At 46.5% G+C, this 24,725-nt stretch overlaps 3 protein-coding genes across 3 annotated transcripts in view; 1 reads left to right on the top strand and 2 right to left on the bottom strand.

The window, feature by feature from the left end:
• Positions 1 to 24,725, bottom strand: part of LOC134446768 (coiled-coil domain-containing protein 113-like) — a 44,237-nt gene that overhangs the window by 3,484 nt on the left and 16,028 nt on the right. The gene's annotated exons all lie outside the window — the stretch shown is intronic.
• LOC134447024 (uncharacterized) lies at positions 11,089 to 12,054 on the top strand (the record flags this gene model as incomplete). Its single annotated transcript, XM_063196308.1, has 1 exon — positions 11,089 to 12,054. A coding segment is annotated over exon 1 (966 nt), but the record flags the coding sequence as incomplete, so codon positions are not given.
• On the bottom strand, positions 20,276 to 21,789 carry LOC134447023 (P2X purinoceptor 7-like). Its single transcript, XM_063196307.1, has 3 exons — positions 21,402 to 21,789; positions 20,682 to 20,903; positions 20,276 to 20,459 (listed from the first exon to the last, which is right to left on the bottom strand). Exons 1-3 carry the CDS (start codon positions 21,746 to 21,748, stop codon positions 20,276 to 20,278), a joined length of 753 nt encoding a protein of 250 aa, XP_063052377.1. The 5' UTR covers positions 21,749 to 21,789.

Below are 24,725 nucleotides of genomic sequence, written 5' to 3'. Positions count from 1 at the left end.
TCCCCTCCTTAATCTGCATGCATCCTTGCATGTTCTACACTACACTGGAAGTGTATCCTACACTATATCAGTGGGTAAAGGGGTCAAGTTGTATAGGGAAGGGGCATCGACGAGGGTCTGGGAGAAAGCTTGGTCTAAACCAGCTAAAATGGAATGCATTACAGTGTGTAGGGGGTTCCCTCGAGTGGGGTATGTAAGTCTTTCGGGGACTGTTCGCTCTCGAGCAGATCGTCTCTGTGGGACCTCACTGTCAGGGGCAATTTCAGTGTCTTCTTCCTCCATCCGTTCCAGCACATCTCCACTGGTCCTCCGTGGTGATGCATCGTTCCGTTCACTTCCAGGGCTATGGATCTCACTGTGATCTGTTGCAGGAACTTCAGGAACACTTTCAGCTGTTACGGACTCGGATTCAGACAGATTCTGCGACAGACTTGCTTCATCGTTTGCAGGCTCAAATGCTGGAGCTTCGGGATCAAGGATCGACTTTTCAGAACTCACACTTGTGTCTGGATTCTCAGGGCTTGGTTCAACTCTCAGCTGAGTGTCATGGGTGGCCGACTGGTCAGTTTCAGGTCTTTCAACTTCTGGAATCTGTCTTTCCTGTTCAGCTCGAGCATTTCTGGACTCCCCAGAGAGTTGATCATAGAGGGTATAATACTCCTCTTCGTCGTCGTTGGACTCTCCTTCAGCATCAGGTAGATCGGGATCAGGAGCAGGTAAGTTGTCAGGTTTCTGTTGGGGTTTATTCTGTGCAGGCTGTTCATCATTGACGGTGGATGGGAGGAAACCACATGGCAAAAGTAAATCTCTGTGTAATACTCTCTCAGGTCCATCTGTGTGCTCAGGGACTACGACATACACAGGGGAGTCTTGGATTTGCTTGATGACTTTGTAAATTGTTTCACTCCATCTATCTGCAATCTTATGCTTCCCTCTGATGCCAACATTGCGCACAAGGACTCTGTCTCCAGGTAACAGCGTGGACTCTCTCACCTTGCTGTCAAATCTGCGTTTGTTTTGCAGAGCAGTTTTCAGGCTGTTCTCAGTAGCAAGTCTGTAGCTCTCTGTTAGGCTCTCTGTCAGCGTTTTGACATACTCTGAGTGGGAGATCTTACTGGGACCTTCTGGAGTAAGTCCAAATGCGATGTCAAGTGGGAGTCTTGGCTGTCGGCCAAACATCAACTGGTAAGGAGAGTAGCCAGTGGTGTCGTTTTTTGTGCAGTTATATGCATGTACAAGGGGTTGCACAAAGTCCCTCCACTTAACCTTGTCTCCTTCTTCCAGCGTCCCCAGCATCTCTAACAGCGTCCTGTTAAAACGTTCTACGGGATTCCCCCGGGGATGGTAAGGGGTAGTCCTGGTCTTTTTGATGCTGAGCAATGCACAGAGGTCTTTGATCAGGGCTGATTCAAAGTCACGTCCTTGGTCGCTATGCAACCGTTCAGGGAATCCGTAATGGATGAGAAAGTTGTTCCAGAGAGCTTTTGCCACAGTCTTTGCCTTTTGGTCAGCTGTAGGGACTGCCACTGCGTACTTGGTGAAATGGTCTGTTATCACGAGGATGTTCTTCGTGCCTCTTCCGTCTGGTTCTAACGACAGGTAGTCCATGCACACCAACTCTAAGGGTCGACTGGTCTTGATGTTCACCAGGGGAGCACTTCTCTCAGCATGCGCCTTCCTTCGGATGCATCGCTCACATGTTCGGATCTTCTCACTCACATCAACATACATACGGGGCCAATAGAACCTGGCACGGACTAAGTCCAGCGTTCTTTCAGTGCCCATATGTCCGACAGCATCATGGAGGTTTTCCAGGGCAGCTTTTCTGTACTTGACTGGGAGGACAAGTTGAAGAGAAGGTTCACCCTGGTTCACTCGTCTTCTATACAGGACGTCACTTGAAAAGACGAACTGGTCCATTGCCCTCAGCATCAACTGGACTTCTCTGTCTTCACGGCACTTTGCTCTGTAGGAGAGTCGCTTCCCTTCCTTCACGATGTCGATGACTCTACGGATGACTGGATCTTGTCTTTGCTCGCGGGCCCAATCTTCAAGAGACATCCGTGGCAACGAACAGGATCCAGGTACATCGGTCTGAGAGAATGCTTCTGGGATAACGGAAACTTCCATCGCCAAACACTCAACTGGCACAGGTGGATGTTCATAGTCTGGCCCCTTGTCTGATGCTGAAGAGTGCTGGTGCCTCTGACAAACTGCCTTCACAGCCTCAGATGGGAAGTCAGGTTCTTTGTTTTCCTGGAGGAACTGTGCAAGGAAACGCTGGATACGGTTCTCCTCATCATCTGAAGTGGGATCAGGCTGGCAGTGGTCGTTTGGATGACGTCGCCTTGACAAGCCATCTCCGTCTTGGTTTTTCTTCCCAGCTCTGTACTGGATGTTGAAGTCAAAGCTGGAGAGGGCTGCTACCCAGCGATGGCCTGCAGCGTCAAGCTTGGCAGATGTCAAAACATACGTCAGTGGGTTGTTGTCTGTGATGACGGTGAACTTCGCCCCATACAGATAGTCAGAGAACTTTTCTGTGACAGCCCACTTTAAAGAGAGGAATTCAAGTTTGTGTGCAGGGTATCTTTGCTCACAACGATTCAGCCCTCTGCTCGCATAAGCGATCACTCTCAATTTTCCATCTTGCTCTTGGTATAATGCGGCACCAAGTCCATGAGTGCTGGCATCAGTGTGGACTACATAGGGCTTTTTCATGTCAGCAAAGGCAAGGATTGGGGCTGAGGTGAGTTTCTGAATAAGAGTGTTGAATGCATCCTCACAGACAGGGGTCCATTTCTCATTGAAGGGCTTTTTGTAGTCAGCACTCGAGGGTCGATGAGAGCTGCTGTGGGGGGAGGTCACCTTCCTCTTTGGTGGTAAGTACCCAGCTGTCAAGTCATTCAGAGGTCTTGCGATTTTGGAGTAGTCTTTAATGAATCTTCGATAATACCCGGCGAATCCAAGGAATGATTTCAGCTCTTTGATGTTGTTAGGCCGGGGCCACGTTGTCAGGGCAGCAGTCTTTTGGGGGTCGGTTTCTACTCCATTCGCAGACACAACATGTCCCAGGTACTTCACAGATGTTCTGAAGAATTGACATTTCTCTGGCGACAGTTTTAGGCCAAATTCTCTCACCCTCTGAAGAGCTCTCAGTAGACGGTCTTCATGCTCCTCAAGTGTTTCAGAGAACACAATGATGTCATCGAGAAAGACTAGGACTTCTCTCAGGTTCATTCCACCCATACACCTCTCCATGACTCTCTGAAATGTACTGGGGGCATTGGTAACCCCTTGAGGCATGCGGTTGAATTCCCAGAAGCCCATTGGTGTCACAAACGCTGTCTTACACTTGTCGTCCTCATCCATTTCAACTTGATAGTAGCCAGACTTGAGGTCCATGACGGAGAACCACTTCGACCCGGTGAGGACTGAGAAGGCTTCTTCAATGTTGGGTAAAGCGTATGCGTCTTTGATGGTTTGTCTGTTTAACTTTCTGTAATCTATGCACAATCTGATGTCACCATTCTTCTTCTTAACCACAACAATTGGGGAGGCAAAGGGGCTCTCGGACTCTCGTATCACGCCAGCATCTTGAAGTTCCTTCAGGTGTCTCCGGACAGCCTCATAGTCGGAAGGATGGATTGGTCTGGGTCTTTGTTTGAATGGGGTTGGATCTGACAAGCGTATCTTGTGTTTGATTTCAGTTGTATGGCCAAAGTCGAGGTCATCGAGTGCAAATACATCTGACACTGAATTCAGTTTCTTTGTGATTCTTTCCTTCCATTCTGCAGGCAGAGGAGAGTCACCGAAGTCGAAGGTGAGCTTGCCACCATCAGACACATGCATGGTGTTACAGGTTGCAGAGGATGGGCCGGGACGTGGGGGCTCACTCTGGGTGACTTTGTTGCTCTGTGCAGGTAGGCATGACACAGCCGTGGGGAATGAGAGCTTTGCTATGTCATGGCCTCTAGGAAGTCTGATGTCATGTGCGGTCTCGTTCTTAACTAGGACTGGCAACTTAAAAGAGGGGACTGAGGGACTTGTCATGACGTAGCTACAGAACAGGAGGCCGGCAGGTAGGCTGGACTGAGGGGGGTCAACTAAGAGGGTGGCGTTCGTTGACACAGGAACATGTCTGGCCATTCAAGGCTATCCTTTCTCCTGCAGGAATGATGACACACTTTTTGCTCTGTAACTTGACAGTGCCTACTCGTCCATTCTGCTGGTTCATCTTGAATCTGTTGTACAGGGTCTTTACAAGTGGGGAGGAATTGCTGACATCGTATCCGTGTTTCTCATTCTGGGTGGGTGCACAGTTTTCGTAGAGGGGGTCCAGAGCATTTGTGCCAATTAACAAGGGGACATGCATGTTGGTTCTGTGGTCAGGCACCACAAGTGCAAGGGTGTGGATCTTCACAGGTTTCCCCATGATGTTCTCTGGGAAATCAATGCTGACCTGGATGTAGCCAGAGTAGGGCACTTCTTGACCACCAGCCCCTTCTATGTCTAGCAAATCTTGGATGGAGTAAATGGGCAGGTGTGGGAGGTGGGTCTTGTGGAAGGACTGGGAAACTGTGGTGACCTGGGAACCTGAATCTAGCAGACTATTGCTGTGTTCCATTATTCACCCTCTGTACTGTGTACCTTGTTTGAGTGCAGTGAAGTACCCTTTCCACCCTCCGCAATTCACGAGGCGAGTACATTCCGATTCCCGTTCTGTCTGATACACTTAACGGAAATGACGGTTGGTCGCGTGACATCCGAGTTTACCAACCGCCAATATGCAATTCAACACGGAAGGCACTGTTCCTTATGCTAACACTTTTTTAAGTTACCCCTGCCTCTAATACACATGGCGATTGTCTTTGGAATCAAAACTATGCTGTTATCACGGAGATTCAACCGTTTGACAGATCTGGCACTCAACTACGTCACAAACATGGCGGCCGTTGAGTGCGAAAAGTGTACAGTAACACCACACTTCGAAAAATGGCCGTTTTGGGGGCGTTATCCGGGTAATTTACAGTACACTTTACCGTCGCGATTAGAAATGGAACACCCTGCGTACCCAAACACAGTGCGGAAAGGGCGGTAAGTACGGGTAATGGAACACAGCATATCACACTGAACACCCTCGATGACAACAGCAGAGGTACACTTTGGGCCTATTATTAAGCCTACTGGAAGAGCACCTCCCAGTGGCTGGCTTGGGGAATGGTTTTCGCATAATGCAGTTTCTCTTGTTGGGTGTTCTGGGGGACGTTTTGGCTCATGTGGGGGTGCAGTGAGTCCCTCTACTGCAACCCTGTCCAGTTTAAATGCCCGTACTGAGTTTGCCATTGGTCTTGTTTGGTCTTCAGCTCTCTGTATTTCTGGTCGACCAGTGGTTTGTTGGGGGGATTTTCACATTGTCTCGCTAAGTGACCGTCATTTCCACACTTGAAACAGAACCACGGCTTCGGCATGGGCTTTGGAAGTGTCTGATGGGATTGTGCTGAAGTTATGGCACTAACTGGAGGGGTTCCAGTGACTTTAGTCTGGGGATTTTGCATGGCATGTCTTTGCTGTCGTTGCTCTCTTTTGTTTGTGAGCTGCACTTTTAATTCAGCAACCTGCTTGCGTAAGGCCTCGGTTTCATTAATGTACGTTTCAAGAACATTGGGGCTTGGGTCATGACAGAAAGATGCTTCTTCCACTAGCTGCACGTTCATGGATCTGGTCTTTGTGCTGCCTAGATGGCGGTGCATCCGATCTTGCTTGGCTGCTCTACTGTCTTCCTCTGTCCTCACTCGAAGCAGGAATTCAGAAAAATCTGGGGTCGCGTCTGTTTTCAGGCCTAACTGCAGGGACAGAATGAGGGACTGGTCCCAGCATCCACGTTGGAACTGCCGCAGCACCTGGTTGTTGGCGTCAGCTTTGGCAACACCACCCCTCTTTATGGCTGAAGTGATCAACACTTGAAGTCGCAGCAGGTACTCTGAGGCTCTCTCTCCGGCATTCTGATGAGTGCTGAGAAATCTTGCGAAGATCTCTTGGCCATCCTCCACTAGTCCATACGCTGACTCGAGAAGCTTCACAAAATCAGAGGGGGGTGAATGTGAGTCTAGCTGTCTCACTAGATCGGAGGCTGGGGGGAGGAGGCTTTCTATGATTTGACGTCGCTGTACGTCAAGGGGGGTTTTGTCCTGAATCATGAGTTCCACGTGGAGAGACCATGTCTGGAAATCTGCTTCGTTAGCAGGCTTGGGAAGTTTTCCTGAGAAGGGACGAAGGCGTTTGAATCCTTGGTTTGAAGTGTCAACTCTGTCATTTTTAATTACATGCTCTACAATTATCTTCTGCACATCTGGTGGGTTAACAATGTCTTCACTGAATGCTCTTTGGGGGGATTGGAATGAACGCCCTGTAGTGTATCTACTTTTAGGGGTGTGTTCAGGGGAATAAAACTGAGGTGGGTATGCACTAGTGTGTTTCCTACGAACTAGGGGAATGCTATGGTCATCAGAGTCAGCTTCGCTATCAGAGGAAATGTCACTAATTAAGTGTAGTGGTTCGGCCTTGGGGGGTTTCTGGGGAGTGGGGGTCATTCTCTGGGGAGTGGGTGTCATTCTCTGAGGAGTGGGGGACGTTCTCTGAGGAGTGGGGGTCATTCTCTGAGGAGTAGGTGACATTCTCTGAGGAGTGGGGGTCATTCTCTGCTGAGTGGGAGTCATTCTATAAGCCTTACCTACACGCCGCAATATCTCAGGGTATCTGGGACTGGGAAAGTATTCAACTACTTCAAATAGGTTAGCTGATTCCTCTGCTTCGAACTCCACAAGGGCTTTAACGCCATTTACTTGTCCTGTCTGTCTAACACGTAGTACCCTTTCTACAGTTCCATAAGTGGAACAAAATTCAGTAATCTGCTCATCAGTGTCATGCAGTGTAATACCTTCAATATACACAGCATTTCTTAAATTAACACCATAGGCATTCTCAGAATCCATAGTCACCCAAAACGTGTAAATTCAATTTACTGTTAAACTTCAAAACATTAAACATAGAGAAAAAATAGCATCTATCTCTCAAGTCAACCGGCAATAAAAAGTCAAAAATAAAATTATCCAACTCCTGGGAGCAGGCTCGCCAAATTATGTAAGGTAGGGTACTCTGCATAGAGTATAAATAGAGATTAACTGAGCACCCTTAATCAAAGGTTCTTTTCAAGGAGTTAGGATAATATAACTATGACCAGTGGGTAAAGTTTCAAAGCATTGCCGGCATTTATTCATAAAAAAACACTCAAGTGAAAACTCTCTGTATAGTATTCAAATTGTCCTTAGTATTGTCCTTTTCAAAGAGGAAGAGAAAATAAATAGAAAAAGTAGATTAAATAAGAAAGTAGAAAAGAAAAACCCTCAGAGCTCTGAATAAAGAAATAAAATAATCAAATAAATAAATAAAGTCCAAAAGTGTCCATCTACCCGGGTAGTATGTTTTTATGTGTCCCACTTGCGGGTGTGCGCAATGAATCTCCTTATCTCTGGAGCCTGGATGCGGAACGAAACGCGGCTGTAGTGGAGACGAATGGCCAGACGCTCCTCTTCTGACGGCCCGTTCCCACTTTGCCGGCGAGCGCGTTGACGCCGACGCCTTCAATTCATTTTCAATGGAAAGCGGCGACGCCCTCGCAAAGGCTTCTGGGATACGCGGCGCGGCTACTTTGACAGTTGACGCGCGTCAAAAAAGTTGAGCGAGCTTCTACTTTATGCTAATTACTCGCGTCCAACGCGGAGCGTTATCCAATGATTGTCGAGTACATGAGAACTTCCCATGAAACCAAGGGCTATGTTTTGCTGCTTAAAAGTAGTTTTATGACTGGTTATCATACATTTTAATGTAAGATTCATACACTACAAGAAACTATGAAGTGCAAGGTCTTTGTGCTTATGTTCAAAGGATTATGTACATTTTGAGGACATTCAAAATACGTGATGGCTATGAAATGTGTGAAGTAAACACATGTCCACAGTAAGGTAAGGGCAGACTTTGATGTTACTATCGCTGGTTAGCTTGCTTAATCGATATAAACGTGTAGAAAGACAGACAGAGATATTCCTGTTCAGTGTACTCTGTCACGCCCCTGCATGTGCTCCGACAAGAAGCATTCAGTCAAAAAAGGGAGGTGCGTCGCGTTTATGAGCGTCAAATGGCCGTCAAAGTGGGAACAGGCCGTCATTCACTACTGGCCGCGCGTGCACCCAGGGAAATTCGGCGAAAGTTCGTTGGAATCAAGCTCTTAAAAAAAAACCAACCTGCATAGCAGGATAACAACACTGTCAACACTTTCCTCATTCATTCTTGTCAGTTCAGAAACTCATCCTTCAATACTCAAAGTGCAGTAGTTGAAACGTAATAGTCCATTCAGTCCATAAACTGCACAAAATGAAACCCAGTCGCTAGCTTAGTAGCTCAATCATATACATTCTAAACACTATTCACGAGCATAGGCAATTACAGTTCAGTTCAACTCCAGTTGGTTTTTTAGCTTCAGTCAAAATACATCACAGTTACTCAAAATAAGCGTACACAACGAAATAATACAACAATATGAATGTAACACATCTTCACAAGATGTGTCTTATGCTCAGATCATATTTTGTCACCAAATACCGTGAATCAAAACAAAGACAGCTGATATCGCGACTAGCGCGGGAAGACATGAAAATAAAAACTCACCGGAGCAAAGGAAAGAAATAAACATAACCAGTGCAGTCCGGATCTTCTTTCAAACGAATCTGGCTTCTCAAAGGTATCACAACTTAAACAAAATAAAATTCTTAAACTGTTTCATGAAAATAAAGAAAATAATTGAACTTGTAATCTTCTTTCTCTCTCTACTGTTCTTCAATGCGATCTTTTCCTTTCATTGGTATCTTGCTCTGTATCTATAGCAACCAGTGCTCTTACTCTACGTATCTCTCTTCCTAACAGTGTTTCTACTGCCACCTAGTGGACGGGAATTGAAATTGCAGCTACATAGACAAACACATAGGAAATACGATAATAAATGTAACCGTAATATTTCAGTGGGTTACACTAGCGTAACACATTGCTTGGTGTTGTGTTCCTGCAGGGAGACGAAGGTGGAGGGCCTGACCCTCATCAGGCGTCTGTGTGAGCAGCAGACTGAGACACTATTGCCCAGGCTGCATGACCTGTGCCTGGCCCTCACCAAAGAGGTACGTGAGACTTAATACCATTACTTCAACCCATTTTAGCCTGGATCGACATATACGCTGCATTCAGGTTCTTGAGATTTGAGTTTTTTTATTTAAAAGTGGGCATCTTAGAGCTGAATGAACACATTCTAATGCAAAATTAGGGTCCTAGCTTTTAAATGCAACTTATTTATTTTTTTATGTGCTTCGGAGGCTGAGATATTTAGGTTTTGATAGGCAGAGGGCACCTTTTCCCAAAAAGGGCTAAGGCTAAAATGGGTTAAATATCATTGCTGAGAATATTAGTATGGTAATAACTTCATGGTACAAGACTCACCACTGTGTGACTCACATCACTATGATGGTGCAGGACGTAACGCTAAAAACAGCAGTGATGATCTGTCTTGATGTTAGATATAGTGTAGAAAGATATGCCTTACTGAGCCCAAGCTGGGAAATCATGATACAGGTCATTTCTATTGAGCATGTATGTATATGAATATGAGAATAGTAGGCTATGGAATGTCTGCAGTGCACACTTGCTCCCGTTTACCTTTTTTTTTCATGCGGAGCCACCCTTATAACCTTATTTTCACCAAAATGGTAATGAACGTGTCTTTATCTCTTATTTAAGACTCTATAATGTCGTGGCAGTGTGGTGATGATGTAGTGAGGCTTTTTCAATTGTCCGATTATTTGATCATTTCAATTATTCGATTCCATCTGCGTGAAATTCACTCAGACGAACTTGTGTGTGTGTGTGTGTGTGTGCGTGTGCGCGCGCGTGTGTGTGTGTGTGTGTGTGTGTGTGTACACACAGTACATGAAAATAATGTCATGTCTTACTATCTCTTCCCTCTGCTAATCCCAGGTGAAGAACCAGCACACGGCTGTGTCGCGTGCCGCCATGCTGACCCTGGCCCAAATGTACACCAAACTGGGCCAGAGCATGGACGCGGAGGCGCCGGGCACGGCGCGCGTGCTGCTGCAGAAGGCCGGAGATGCCAACCGCATCATCAGAGACGACGTGGAGAGGGCCCTCAGCCACATGGTGCTCAGCGTGTCACCCGAAAGCAGCGTGGCCGCCCTCGTCAGCACCGGCCTCAAGTGAGCAGTAGTAGTATTACATTACATTGCATTGCATTTGGGAGGTGCTTTATAACCAAAGCGACTTTCAAACGAGGACATAATCATAGCCAACATCACTAGCAGATACAAGTGCACAGGAAATATACAGAACAACAAGTGCAAAGAAGGGTTAGTAATTAAAAAAAAAAAAAAAGCCAAGTAGAGTACACACACACACACACACACGAGTTTGGCCTGGGGCTAGGGCAGCTGAAGCGTTAGTGTAGTAGATAGTCACGAAAGAGGAGAGTAGAGGATAGGAGAGTAGAGGAGGACCTTGAGGTGATCTCAGCGGGAATCGATAGTGTTCACCAGCATACATGTACTATAATACACATTGCACAAATATGACATATCACTAAACTCATCAGCACAGACCTCAAGTAGAGGAGAGTAGAATAGAGCCCCCCACCTGCCAATCTCCGGAGCCTGATCTGCATTGACAGCTCTGCACCCTCTACCAGGACTGCTTCATTCATGTTACAGAACATCAGATCCATAAATAACAAAGCAGTATTTATTCATGACATTATCACAGATAGAAAATTGGACTTTGTATGCTTAACTGAAACATGGCAGAGCCAACAGGACTTTGTCAGTCTCAACCATGCTACTCCACCTGGGTACACCTACACACATAAGGCCCGCGGACACGGCCGCGGTGGTGGTCTTGCCATCATACACCACTCTGATTTTGTGGTCAAAGAACATCCTGTCAGTGCATCATCCTTTGAATGTCTCCATCTCACAGTGAATGGCGCTGCACAGCTACAACTGGTCCTCATCTATCGGCCTCCCAAACCCTCCACCAGCTTCCTCCCTGAGCTCACTGAGCTGCTTGCTGCTGTCTGCCCCATGTCCCCATCGACCATCTTACTGGGCGACTTCAACATCCACGTGGATAACAGCAATTGCTCTTTTGCGGCCGACTTTTTGTCACTTCTGGACTGTTTGTAACATCACTCAGCATGTGCAGGGCCCCACCCACAACAAAGGACACACCCTCGACCTGGTATGCAGCATTGGCACACCCCCGCTACACCTCGAGTGCACTGACCTGGCCATATCAGACCATCGTACAATTCTGTTCACCGTCAACGTACCCTATCGCAGACAACACTGTTCCCGAACCATCACCTTTCGTAACATCAAGAACGTGTCTCTGCCTCTGCTCTCTCAAACCCTAGAGACCCATCTTGTAGCTCCTGACTCTGCCTCCTCAGTGGACACCCTGGTGGAACACTACAACACTGCACTCGCCACTAGCCTGGATGTCGTGGCACCCATTACCACCCGATCAGTCTCTTTTTCCCAACCTGCTCCCTGGTTTACATCTGAGCTCCGCCTCATGAAGCAAGCCGGGCGTCAGCTAGAGCGACGGCACAAAAAAACCGGCCTCACTGTCCACCTGGAGGCCTATAGGGACCACGTCAGGAGCTACAAGCAGGCCCTCTCTACAGCCAAAACACAATATTTCTCCACTCTAATCAACAACCAACAGAACCATCCCAGAATGCTCTTCTCCACAATTAACCGCCTTCTCCGCCCTCCCCAAACACCCCAACCATCGGATGCTGCTGAGTTGTGCTCCAGCTTTCAGGACTTTTTCACACGTAAAGTCGACACCATCCACCAGCAGCTCCTAGCTCCACCCCAGCACCACGAGGACGAGCCACCTGACACCCACCAGCCATGGCAGGACATTGCCATCCCCGCTGCCTGCCCACCGCCTCTCCTGCTTTGCCTCCCTTGGCCATACCCAGGTCACCGACCTGGTGTCCAAAGCCAAGTCGTCCTCTTGCCAGCTGGACCCCATGCCCACCACCCTGGTTAAAGCCTGCCTTCCTGCCCTCTGCCACATCATGGCAACTATCATCAACACATCTCTGGAATCTGGTGTTGTGCCTGCCAGCTTCAAAACTGCTGCTGTGATCCCCACCCTGAAAAAACCTGGTCTGGACCCTGACGACCCCAACAACTACCGTCCGATCTCCAACCTTCCTTTCCTCAGCAAAATCTTGGAAAGGGCAGTGGCGGCCCAACTCCAGCAGCATATGTCCCACCATGAGCTCTTTGAACCCCTGCAATCTGGTTTCAGAGCCCACCACAGCACAGAGACTGCACTTGTCAAAATCACCAACGACCTCCTCACTGCTGCTGACAAAGGCCACCTTACCATCCTCATCCTCCTGGACCTCTCAGCAGCATTTGACACAGTCTCTCATTCCATCCTGCTTGAACGGCTCTCAGAGTTTACTGGACTAACTGGCACAGCACTTAACTGGTTTCATTCATATCTATCCAACCGCCAACAATATGTCACTCTCAAAGACTCACGCTCCACCACAGTTACCATCAGCCACGGCGTTCCGCAAGGTTCGGTGCTTGGCCCCCTTCTTTTCACCATCTACATGCTCCCCCTTGGTCGTATCATCCGCTCCCATGGTCTCAGTTTCCACTGCTACGCCGACGACACACAGATATACATCAGCACCAAACCCTCTCCTCTGTCCCCCCCCACCCCTCTATCCCCCCCCACCCCTCTCGTCCACTGCCTGCAGGACATCAAAACCTGGATGACACACAATCTCCTCAAACTGAACAGCAATAAAACTGAGCTCATGGTGGTGGCACCAGCAATGCTGCAAAGGAAGGTTGGAGATCTCCACCTGGACATCGATGGATGCACCATCACCCCATCCCCCGAAGTACGTAACCTGGGTGTCATCTTGGATTCATCACTTTCACTTCACTCCCACATCAAAAAAGTCACCAAATCGGCATTCTATCATCTCCGAAACATCTCCAGACTCCGGCCTTCACTCTCTAAGACAGTTACGGAGACGCTCACTCACTCCTTCATCTCCTCCCGTCTGGACTATTGCAATGCCATCCTGCTTGGTCTACCCAACAAGGCCCTAGACAGACTGCAATATGTCCAGAACTCTGCTGCCAGGATCATAACAGGCACTAGACCCTGGCAGCACATCACCCCCATTCTCAAGCAGCGTCACTGGCTCCCCATCAAGTCACGGATTACCTACAAAGTCCTCCTCCTAACCTTCAAGTCCCTCCATGGTCTGGCACCCCACTACCTCAGTGACCTCCTTCACCCCTATGACCCCTCAAGATCCCTGCGGTCCTCTTCCAAGGGCCAGCTGATCGTCCCTCGTGCCAGGCTCAAGGCCACCAGTGACAGAGCCTTCCATGTTGCTGCTCCCATTCTTTGGAACAATCTGCCCGACCACATCCAAAATGCCCCTTCACTGGCCATGTTTAAGCAACACCTTAAGACACATCTCTTCCTGGAGGCTTATGGCTGCTAGTTCCACAAGCACTTTCACGCATTCACACACATGCTCACACACTGACGCGCACACACACTCACACTCTCCAACACAACACTCTGTGAAGCGTCCTTGGGTGTTTTGAAAGGCGCTATATAAAACGAAAGTATTATTATTATATTATTATTATTAGAGTAGAGTAGAGAAGATTAGGGGTTTAGCTCGCTAGGCTATAGAGTATAATTTATTAATCCAGAGGAAAATGAAGGTGTCCAGTAACATACATGCATAAATACAGAAAAACACAGACATAACACACATCTTTACACATATATTAATCTTACAGCACACGCTTACATACATTCAGCCAAAGTCAGATCACACACACACACACAGCCAGCTGTGGTTAATGAGTAGAGTTGTATAGTTCTGTGCATACTAGTCTTCCGGTCTCTCCCCTCCTTGGGTGTCTCTCTCTGACCGGTCTGGTCTCTCCTCCTCCTCAGGCACCGCTGTTCAGCTGTGAGAGCGTGCGCCGCCAACCACCTGTGGATGGTGTCTGAGTGCGAGGACGCTAACCGCCTGCTGTCCATGAGGAAGGACCTGAGCGAGCGCTTCGTCCATGCCATCTGCAGCATGGCCCTCGACCCGGCACGGGAAGTCAGGTGGGCACCCAGAGCATTCAATCTTGTTTCTGCAGAGACGGTTTAATCAGTAGGCAGAAGAGGCAATTGCCTGGTGGTGCACCACCATATCTGTACCCTGTAGAGCCCCCCCAACAGTAAGCACCACCAAAGCTGTACTCTTCAGGGCCCCCCAACAGTAAGGACCACCAAAGCTGACTTTGGGGCCCCCCAACAGTGAGCACCACCAAATCTGTACTCTTTAGGGTCCCCCCGACAGTAAGCACCACCAAATCTGTACTCTTTAGGGTCCCCAACAGTAAGCCCCACCATCGTAGAGCGAATACCAGAAAGAAGGGCCTCATGTCTACTGGTATATCTCGCCTAGGGCCCTGAAATAAGTAGAACTGGTGCTGTGTTTCTGTATAATCAAACAGATCCTCAGACATTACATCATCAATCGCTTGGTTTATCTCTCAAAATTGATTGGTTTATATCTCAATAAATTTGTTTAATAATTTGTTGTTTATTATTGAGCTGCATTCACTCTTGGGACAAGTAATAATAATTAACTGAGACTGTTTTTCATCAGAATCAAAGACTATTTATAATATAAATATTAGTGTTGCACCGATACCATTTTTTGGCCCCGATACCGATGCCCGATAACTGGCTGTGCAATATCGGCCGAACTTTTTATACTTTTTAAATACCTCTATGAAATAACTATTTTCAAGGCTGTTTAAGTGTCATACAAGCACCTGTAAATGGTATCGGTGCCCTATTTGTTGGTACTCGTCGATACCGATACCACCATTTTAGTGCCGATCCTGGTATCGGTATCGGTGCAACACTAATAAATATTATATTTTTCTCTAGAGCCCTATTGCAGAGTATAGCATTGTTTATATCCTTATGGTTCATGAATGGATTTTGTACGTTTTGTTTTTCTCTGACATAAATGGACGGTTTGTTTCTGCCACAGAGCTCATGCCGGTAAAACTCTGTCCAACCTGGCTATGCACCCCAAACTCATCAGCTTGGTGGAGAAATGTGCCCCCAAGAATGACCAGGATGCCATCAAAAACATCATCAGCAAATACCAGCACAGGTAACGAGCCGTTTATAAAGAATGTTTCCATAACATTACAACAACACAAACTACATAAACATTACTTTAAAATTATATGTATATGTATATATACCTTTGAAAAATCCTTAATAAATGATATGGTAATGTGAAATGTGTTTTACTTTGTTTTCAGTAATGTGCTCTGAGGAACACTTCACAGACATAAAAGGAGCACAACCAAACCAACTCCAGTATACGTAACACTTCACACAAGAGGCTCCTCAAATCAACATCTGAATTCTTCCAACATGTGATTTACAATGGAGTGTTCTATGGCAGTCACACACACACACACACACACACACACACACACACACAAAAACAGACCCACAAATAAACACACAAACACACACACGCACACAAAATCTCACAGATGCACGCTGTCGTGCATACATAAACATAAACATATACATAAAGACACAAATACACATGCGCTTGTGCGGGCCCAGACTCACACTGACACTGACACACATATACGCACAGGTGCACACACACACACACACACACACACACACACACACTGGTGCACAGCTGCACCCACACATACACACAGATACACTATACTGCCGAACATATTCGCTAACCTGCATTGACTCACACATGAAGTTAAGTGCTACCCCATTCCTAACCCATAGGGGGCAATATGACGTCGGTCCACCTTTTGCAGCTATTACACCCTCAGCTCTTCTCTTCCCTCCTCCTCTTCGCAAGATTGAGCAGTGTGCTTATAGGGTTTTTTGACCATTTTTCCAAAAGTGTATTGGTGAGGCCACACACTGATATTTATCAAAAGTATTCGGAACCTCTAGATTCTAGAGTATGAAATTTGGTAGTGGAGGATAACAAAATATTTGTTAATAATGCTCCCAACCTTATTGGAAGAACATGACCGTCCACCACTGCACAAAGCAGAATCCTGACCTGAACTCGATAGAACACCTTTGGGAGAGCCAGGCCTTCTGGTGAAACATCAGTGTGTGACCTCTCTAATTATACTTTTGGAAAAATGTTCAATAACACTACACTCCTCAATCTTGTGGACAGCCTAACCAGATAAGTTGAAGCTGCGATAGCTGCAACAGGTGGACCGACAACATGTTGACCCTTTGGGTTAGGAACTGGGATGGCACTTAATTTTATGTGTGACTCAAGGCAGGTTAGTGAGTACTTTTGGCAATATAGTGTACCTGCACACACTTACACTCACTCAAAAAAAAAATCCCCACCCCTATACACTACCCATCACCCTAAAACCAATTAAACCCATTCCCAACTCCCCAAATTAATTATGTCTTTGTGTCTTTTGTCAGAGACTGAGTTTGTGCACATTTATACATATGTTCAGCTGTGAACATATGACAAAGTGAAGAGTCAACGGTAGTGAGTGAACAACTTATTGTCCCCAAATATTGTCTTTATTTGAAGTCACCATTAAACATATTACTCAAAACAAGCCACCCCAATGTATAGCGGGGTCAGAGTCTGGTGCTTTTGTCAGTTCCGTAACAGTAAAGCCCCTGACCGACCCCGCTAGTAGGCCTACATTTAGGCCTAGGAAAGGCAATAGCCTTGGTCTCATTAGCCGCGCTTCAGCGGCCCGGGGCCGCCCGGGGCTCAGGAGAGTGGCCGGCTCGGAGCTGCCGGCCCCGGGCCATTTTTTGCCTGATCGGACTCATAGCCGACCCCAGGCACATTCAGGTACACACCTTGTTTGTGAAACGTCAGTCGGGCACAGCCCACTTTCGCCCCAAATCACAGAAGGACAACAACAGAACAACGACAAAGAAGGAGAAGAAAACGGAGCAAACTCTGCTGGAGCAGGTCGCCGTTTGGCTCGTAGCCTACGGACAAAGACGACAAGAACTGCAAAGAAAATGGCTTGCTTTCAAGAACAGTTTTATTACATGGCAAAGTTGTCGATTCAGAAGCTGTATGGGACGCAGCGCATGTTAAGAAGACAAAGACGCATGAAAATACGAGCAGCTCGACAACTGAGAGACTGAACAGAAGGAGACGTGCGAACATGCCCAGTTAATCCCCCCAATAGCGCACAGAAGCATGAGCCCCGGACATAGCGAGACATGAATGTGCAGGTAATTGAATAAGTTACCATGTGAAAGGAGACCAAATCCCGGAGACATAGCACCTTCATCAGTTGCTATAGAAAATTATGAGCCCCGGACATAGCGACACACCCCCTCGTTGCGGCGTGCCACCTGTCTATTCATGGTGAATGTGCAGGTAATTGAATAAGTTACCATGTGAAAAGAGACCAAATCCCGGAGACATAGCATCTTCATCAGCTGCTATAGAAAATGATGAGCCAGGGGAATAGCGACTATTTATTAAAGTAGCCACGGAAGTAGCGTAGCCTACAAGTCGTTCAATCTGCATAACATCGGTGTGTGTCCTGCAGGGAATTCTAAGTGTGCGCACTATGGCACATGTCTGCAAAACGTATGCCTATGGTTTAGTATGTCTGCAAAACATGAGACACTAGGGCAGCAGAGTGAGGATGATTTTAAATAGGCCTAAGTCAATAACAGCTGTGCTTTACTGTGTAATAATGTGGCTGCATGGGGGACTTATCGCTAAATTCTGGGCAAATTATTAGTTTGGGGTGTTTGGCTTTCTTATGGCATAATTTCATAAGATGCAACTTTGGCACTTCTGTTTGTGTTTTTAAAGTTATTTAGCCAACATAACTTTTTTGTTGTTATCAGGGCATCATGGGCACCACTACACTTAAACTTGGGATGTCATAGCTAAGTCATGTCGGCTTTTTTCTGCTTTTAGCCGCCAACTCTTGTGCCATTATCGTGATTTGGCATGCTTTCCACTGGACACCAATAAAAAGTGTCTCACAAATACTCACACATGACATTTATGTCGGCTTATTTAGCTTTTGCGCTATTATCGCCGAAGGTCTGGTAGGCTATATCGCACGTGGGCTATATCGCCCGAGGTTGACCCCGCCTCCGAGCCTCGGCGGTGCTTGCTGGCCCATCGAATTCGACGGGCCAGGGAAAGCGGCCCTTAGCCCCACAACCTGGCCCGGCGGCCATCTTTAGCACCTAGCCCCCTTTTGATGAGATCACCGTCAGCCCCCTTTTGTCCGGGCCAGCCCGGGGCTGGCCCTGCAGTGAGACTAAGGCTATTAGCAGAAATGGATTTATTGCATAGAATTGACCTAGAAAATTATGATACAAGCATGAAATTCAACATGTATGTGCTCAAGAACAATATGATCAGATCTACCTGATTGGCCACTTGAAATGGCGGCCATTTTCCAAGATGGCCGCCAAAAAAGACACCAGAAATTGATTTATTGCATGTAATTGACCTTGTAAATTATGATACAAGTATGAAATTCAACATATATGTGCTCAAGACCAATACAATCAAATCTACCTGATTGGCCACTTCAAATGGTGGCCATTTTCCAAGATGGCTGCCAAAAAAGACCCCAGAAATAGATTTATTGCATAGAATTGACCTAGAAAATGATGATACAGGCATGAAATTCAACATGTATGTGCTTAAAGAGCAACAATTAAGTTGATTTTGTAGCCTAATTTGAACATAATTAGGTCAAAATAGCGTAACAAAACATACTACGAGGGAATTGAGACATTCACAACACCCGTCAGCACGAAATATAGGGGAAGGTTTGCCAATTTCAGGGTATGGCCTGAAAAACACGCCCTCTGGGGCGGCGCGTTCTGTGACGTAGCATCAGGGGAACGCCGATTGTTTTGGTTTAGCTCGTGGTAGTTGTCAGTCAGTTAGTCAGTTAGCAGTGTTTTCAGTAAGAGATTTTTATCGACGTTTTCCGATTTGACCATGGTCAACATTTGTGTTTGCGCTGGATGTGCCAACTCGAATGTCACTGGACATCGTCTTCATGGCTTTCCGAGCAGGAAAAGCAAAAATTTCCGAGCGTGGGTCCGTTTTGTACAGATGAAGAGAGCGAACTTCTCTGCAGCTTCTGTTACAGCTCACACAGTCATCTGTGAGCAACATTTCACTACAGACGACTATGAGAAAGGGGACGTGATGGAGCACCTCATGGGATTTCGTAAAAAAGTGGCTGTGAGACTGTCTAAAGAGGCCGTTCCCTCCCTCCATTCACCGGCTTGTCTGGCAAATGACCCCAGAGCTACTGGTGGGGAAGCTAGCTCCAGCTCTGGTCAGGCAAGGAGGAGTGATGCTGCACGAAGGAAAAGAGAGATCATCGCCGCTGTAAGTCCTGCCATAATATTTATGTGTATACTTAATCTCTACTCTTTAGTCACTTGTAACGGTCTGATGAAATGAATTACTGTCAGTTCGTTGACAGAAACTGGATACGGTAGCTTATAGCTTGCTATGTTCCAGTGATTCGAAATGTGAAGTCGCGAGGCTATAAGCTTCCCGCCCGTGTTACTAAACGGTAGTCGAACACTTTCTAGTAAATGCTTCGGTGATTTTACACGCGCTTTGCCCTTTCCCCTATGATGAAAATCTTGCTGACATTGAAACTGTCAGTGGACTATATGTCACACAAAAGTAGTCTGCCATCCTCCAGAACGCCTTGCTTTGTTTACACATACCACTCGTAACTACATTTGCGGACTGTCTTCTATCTCGAAGCATTTCTGAAGTTTATTTTAAATAAAGAAGATTGCCAAGGATGAAGCAGTCGGACTACATATTCAACGGCACTCACGCTTCAACACTAGCGGCACATCTTAACACTCAAGTTTAGACTCCAAATAACCACAAGTAATCATAACTATGTACAGCGTTTTTTTGTCATTTAAAATAGACTTGCTAGACTTCTCTTTTCTCATGTGTTTCATGCATGTACCAATAAATGTAAAACTACTGACACCGTTTGTGCATGTGAATGTTTTTATTTTATTTAAAAGAAAAAGAATCCTCCCCATCAGCCCATTCAAAACCTTTATAGGTCCCTCCTTCCTCTGGGTACTGCCTCCTTATTGCAGCCACAACGCATGCCGGAATAGGTTTTCGGATCTGTCGACCCAAAGTGCCATATGCCCAGCGGACAATCTGCCGGTATGCTGTGTATCGATATTGCCTAGGGTGGGAAATTACAATTTTCATCTTACTATTGCAATTTCATGGTATTCATTACAATTAAACTTGACAGTTACAATGACTTTTGCTACACAACTTAAGGACATGGTAAACTCCTGTATGCATCAGTCAATCAGCATCAGTGCCACAAAGATGTTGGTGTAAGTGGATATGTGTTATTAGTCTATAGAAACATCTGCGAAATGCTTTGATGGAAACATACTCTGGCTTGGTGGCTTGGAGAGGACCATGTTCTTGCTTAAATGCCAAATATGCCACCTCCAGCACATACGGGTCCAGGCACACGCTCTGGAAACCAGGACGACGCGTCAGGCAGGTAATGTCCTCTGGGAGGTTCTCAAGAAGAGCGCGATACTCCTCTATCTCCCTGCAACACACGCTCTCCAACGCAGAGGGCATGGACGCGCACTGGGTACAAAGGCACCTGTCAAATAAATGTGCATAGGTCATTGTGTTACCTTAAGTCGTTTGTGGACAAACATAATCATTGGAGAAGGTAGAATTGAAATATTGTGGGTGGTGGAAGAAGGGTTAATTTGACGTCAAGTAGCATACAACGCTTGTGCGTCTGTTATTGCGCAGATTAGGCCTAAAACAGGTTACCAGACGACGGTGTTTTTTTCACTTCACCGATCACGAAGTCCATAACAGTAAACACAACAAAACTTAAATCTGTTCAGGAATGATCCTTATCGGGGGCGTGCCAGCTAGCCTATAATGTGCTAGCAAGTAGATAGGCCAGCTAATATTTCTGGTATTTAGGTTGTGCCAATCGCGCCGCATAGCCTACTAGAAGACTGTTGTTGGCTTAAATGTAGGCTATCAGTAGCCTATACGTGTATATATATATATTTTTTAAAGAAGAAGAAGAATATATATATACAGGGGCTTAAAAGGCGTAGGCCTGGCTACGGTCACTTACCAGGACACCTGCTCCACTCTCCACTGGTTTTCGATGCTCCACATCTCCATCTCTCTCCTGTGACCATTTATCCTTCCCATGACCGGCCCCGGCGTCTGGCTCTGTTCCCTTTCTCGTCTTTTTGGCTCGTAGTTGTACGCCACAGGTCCGTCGTATTGCAAACAACCTCCAAACTCTTCCTCGTACTCCTCCATATTTTTCCAGTATCCTCTCAGCTTAGAACGTGTTTTAATATCAACGTTCCCCTGAGGCCACGTCACAGTCGCCAAGGGGATTTTTTTCGACCAAGAGCGTAATCTTATACAATTTTCTCCAAAATCACTTTTTATAGCGTATTTGTGTGACATTAATTAACCGAAACATATGTTTACACTATGTTACTATTCATTCGTCCACAGTAGTCTTTAACCTGAATGTTGCTCTTTAAGACCAATACGGTCAAATCTACCTGATTGGCCACTTGAAATGGTGGCCATTTTCCAAGATGGCCGCCAAAAAAGACCCCAGAAAGTGATTTATTGCATAAAATTGACCTACAAAAGTATGATACAAGCATGAAATTCAACATGTATGTGCTTAAGACCAATACGATCAAATCTATCTGATTTGCCATTTGCAATGGTGGCAATTTTCCAAAATGGCCACCATGAAAGAATCTAAAAATGGATTTGTTGCACAGAATTGAGAAAGGAAATTATGATACAAGCACAACCAAGACATTTGGCAGTTATGTGCTTAAGACCAACACAATACATTCCAAGAAATTTTCCAGTTTAAATGACGGCGATTTTCCAAGATGGCTGCCAAAAAATACCATAGAAATGGATTTGTTGCACAGGATTGATCAAGCAAGTTATTATACAAGCATCAATTTTGGCATGAATGTGCAAAAAAAAGCAATACAATCAAATCTTCCTGACTCGCCACTTGAAATGGAAGCCATTTTATAATATGGCCACAAAAAGGCTGAATTTAGCCCAAAGGTGAGCAAAAAAATGATGATACAAGTATGTAATTTTGTGTGTTTGTGCTTAAGAGCAATAGGCCTATAATCAAATCCACTCATTTGCATTTTAAAGATGGCCATCAAAGAAGACACTAGAACTTCATTAATTGCAATTAATCTAGCAGATGTGGCCCAAATCAATGTTAACATTCACTGTTTGAATTTCCAATGATTTCATCATAGAAGGAAATACAATCAAGCAAAAAGGCACATAACTATAGACTACCAAGGGTAACCCCGGCTCTCTGAGGCATATGAACCAGACATCTCACTATGGGTAACGCCCGCGACCATTTGCCAAAACTTGATTTCAATCTTGCCATCATGCCAATGAGCTGCACAGCTGGGGATCCCGCCCCCTCGGGGACAAATCCGAGGTGCGCTGGGCTCTGAGCTTCAATCTGAGGCAACTAACCTTTGAGCTTGTGGGTGAGTGTAGCAATCTAGTGAGATGTCTCGTTCATCTCCCTCAGAGAACCAGAGTTACCCTCGGTAACCTATAGTTCTCTTTCTGTCGAAACACTCGACATCCCACTATGGGTATTGAAAAACTCCCGATTGAGTTGCCTTTACCTAGAATGCGCAAACAAAAGCTTGGCCGGGGCACAGACCATTCTCCTGCCGATGCCCAGAGCTGTTGAAGGCGAAGAGGCAGCGTCCATCAGCAGTGATAAGCATCATGCTCACCCAACGCGCAGCTCGAGACGCAACAGCCGCCCAAGGGCCCAGGGTCTTAGTTCCGAACCCGAAGAAGAGAGGCTAGGCACCAGGCGCACAAAGGCAGCGTCCGGACATCCAATACCACGGAGAGCACGCAGTGGAGGGAACCCAGGGCACGGAAACCACCCGTCTGGATGTAACCGATGTGCAGGTGGAGCCCACAGAGGTGTAGCGAGGCCCCCAATATCAAGTGGTATTCCCCAATAGCAAACCAGGCCTTGGCACAAGGGGGAATTTCCAGAATGTTCAGTACACAACATCTGCAGGTGCAACCGTGCTGGCAGAAAAGACCTTTCTCTATCAGGGCCGTAGGTCCACGTTGCGGACGGAGAACCTAGTAGCAACCACCACCACAGCAAGCTGGCCAAGCCAGCCCTGATAGATACCCGTTTGAGGGCACACACTATGGTTCCTGAAGTCCAAGGGGGACATCAAAGATACACTTCCCCTCGATCATGCATCCTGGTTGAGCAGGGGCCTGAGATACTTCATTGGAGAAGTATGGTCTAGCTAACCACGGTCGCCCTACCCAGGGACAGCACTCCAGGCAGCACAATTGACACTCGCGCTGCTGCTGAGCGAATGAGACACACACAGTAAGGGGTGACCGACCCAAGGGAGACACGTGTAATGCGTCCTATTAGGAGAGGCGAGGATCCAGGTGGTCTTGACACGATCAGCCTTCTCACCCTCGGGTAGAGGGCGCAACTGACTAGAGAAGTTGCGTTCCACAGAATGTTCCACAGCCTCTGGGAGGAGGCTCTTATCTTTGAACGTTCTAGGCTGACAAGCCAAAGCCATTATGTGATAGCTAAATCAAACATGTTAATGTCCAAGAGCAAATAAACTAAATTCATGACAATGCTTGTTTTTGGTGTACCTTTTGTTTAACAGCAATATCGAGAGAACCACGAATTGCCGTTATTGACATATTATTACCGCAGTGTCATCGTATTATTAGCATCTCATAACCTTCGGGGTGTGGGGGGGGGGGCACTGCCTCCATTGATATTAAATTAAGAACTGGCATTAGCATGTCATCACCATGCTATTTGTGTGTCATACTGTGAGTGGCTTATGTGTCATTGCAGAATATGTTTAAAATCTGTATCAGTTCATCATCCATGCTAACATATTTAAGGAGAGTGAACAATTACCTGGACAAACACCATCCAAACACCTAGCATGCAACTCTGACCTAGCCTGTCCTTGCCATCTGTACGCTGCTGTCAATTAACCTTTCCCTGCACATTACTTCTGGGCTGGGTTTTCTGGGTGTACATTCTTGTTGCCAGACATCCGGCCAATCAGAAAACGGAAGAGGGACAAGGTTGGGGAGACGCACATTTCTGCCAGAGAGGGTCTATCTATGGGTAGTACGAGAGAGGAATCTCGCAACTTTTTCCGGGTGGTACTGTCCACTAATGGGACAGTTCCGGGTGGTACTGTCCACCTTATGGTTCATAAATGGATTTTGTACGTTTTGTTTTTCTCTGACATAAATGGACGGTTTGTTTCTGCCACAGAGCTCATGCCGGTAAAACTCTGGCCAACCTGGCTATGCACCCCAAACTCATCAGCTTGGTGGAGAAATGTGC

The sequence above is a fragment of the Engraulis encrasicolus genome, chromosome 4 (genome assembly GCF_034702125.1).
Source record: "Engraulis encrasicolus isolate BLACKSEA-1 chromosome 4, IST_EnEncr_1.0, whole genome shotgun sequence".
Lineage (NCBI taxonomy): Eukaryota > Metazoa > Chordata > Actinopteri > Clupeiformes > Engraulidae > Engraulis > Engraulis encrasicolus.
Note: the sequence above shows the minus strand (reverse complement) of the source record. Positions and strands in the feature narration are given on the sequence as shown.

Coding starts and splice junctions, on each gene's coding strand:
- LOC134447023 (XM_063196307.1), bottom strand. CDS start 21,748: ATGTCACACAAATACGCTATAAAAAGTGATTTTGGAGAAAATTGTATA. Junction 20,904..21,401: donor AGAGTGGAGCAGGTGTCCTG/GTAAGTGACCGT, acceptor TTTATTTGACAG/GTGCCTTTGTACCCAGTGCG. Junction 20,460..20,681: donor CTCCAAGCCACCAAGCCAGA/GTATGTTTCCAT, acceptor TTCCCACCCTAG/GCAATATCGATACACAGCAT.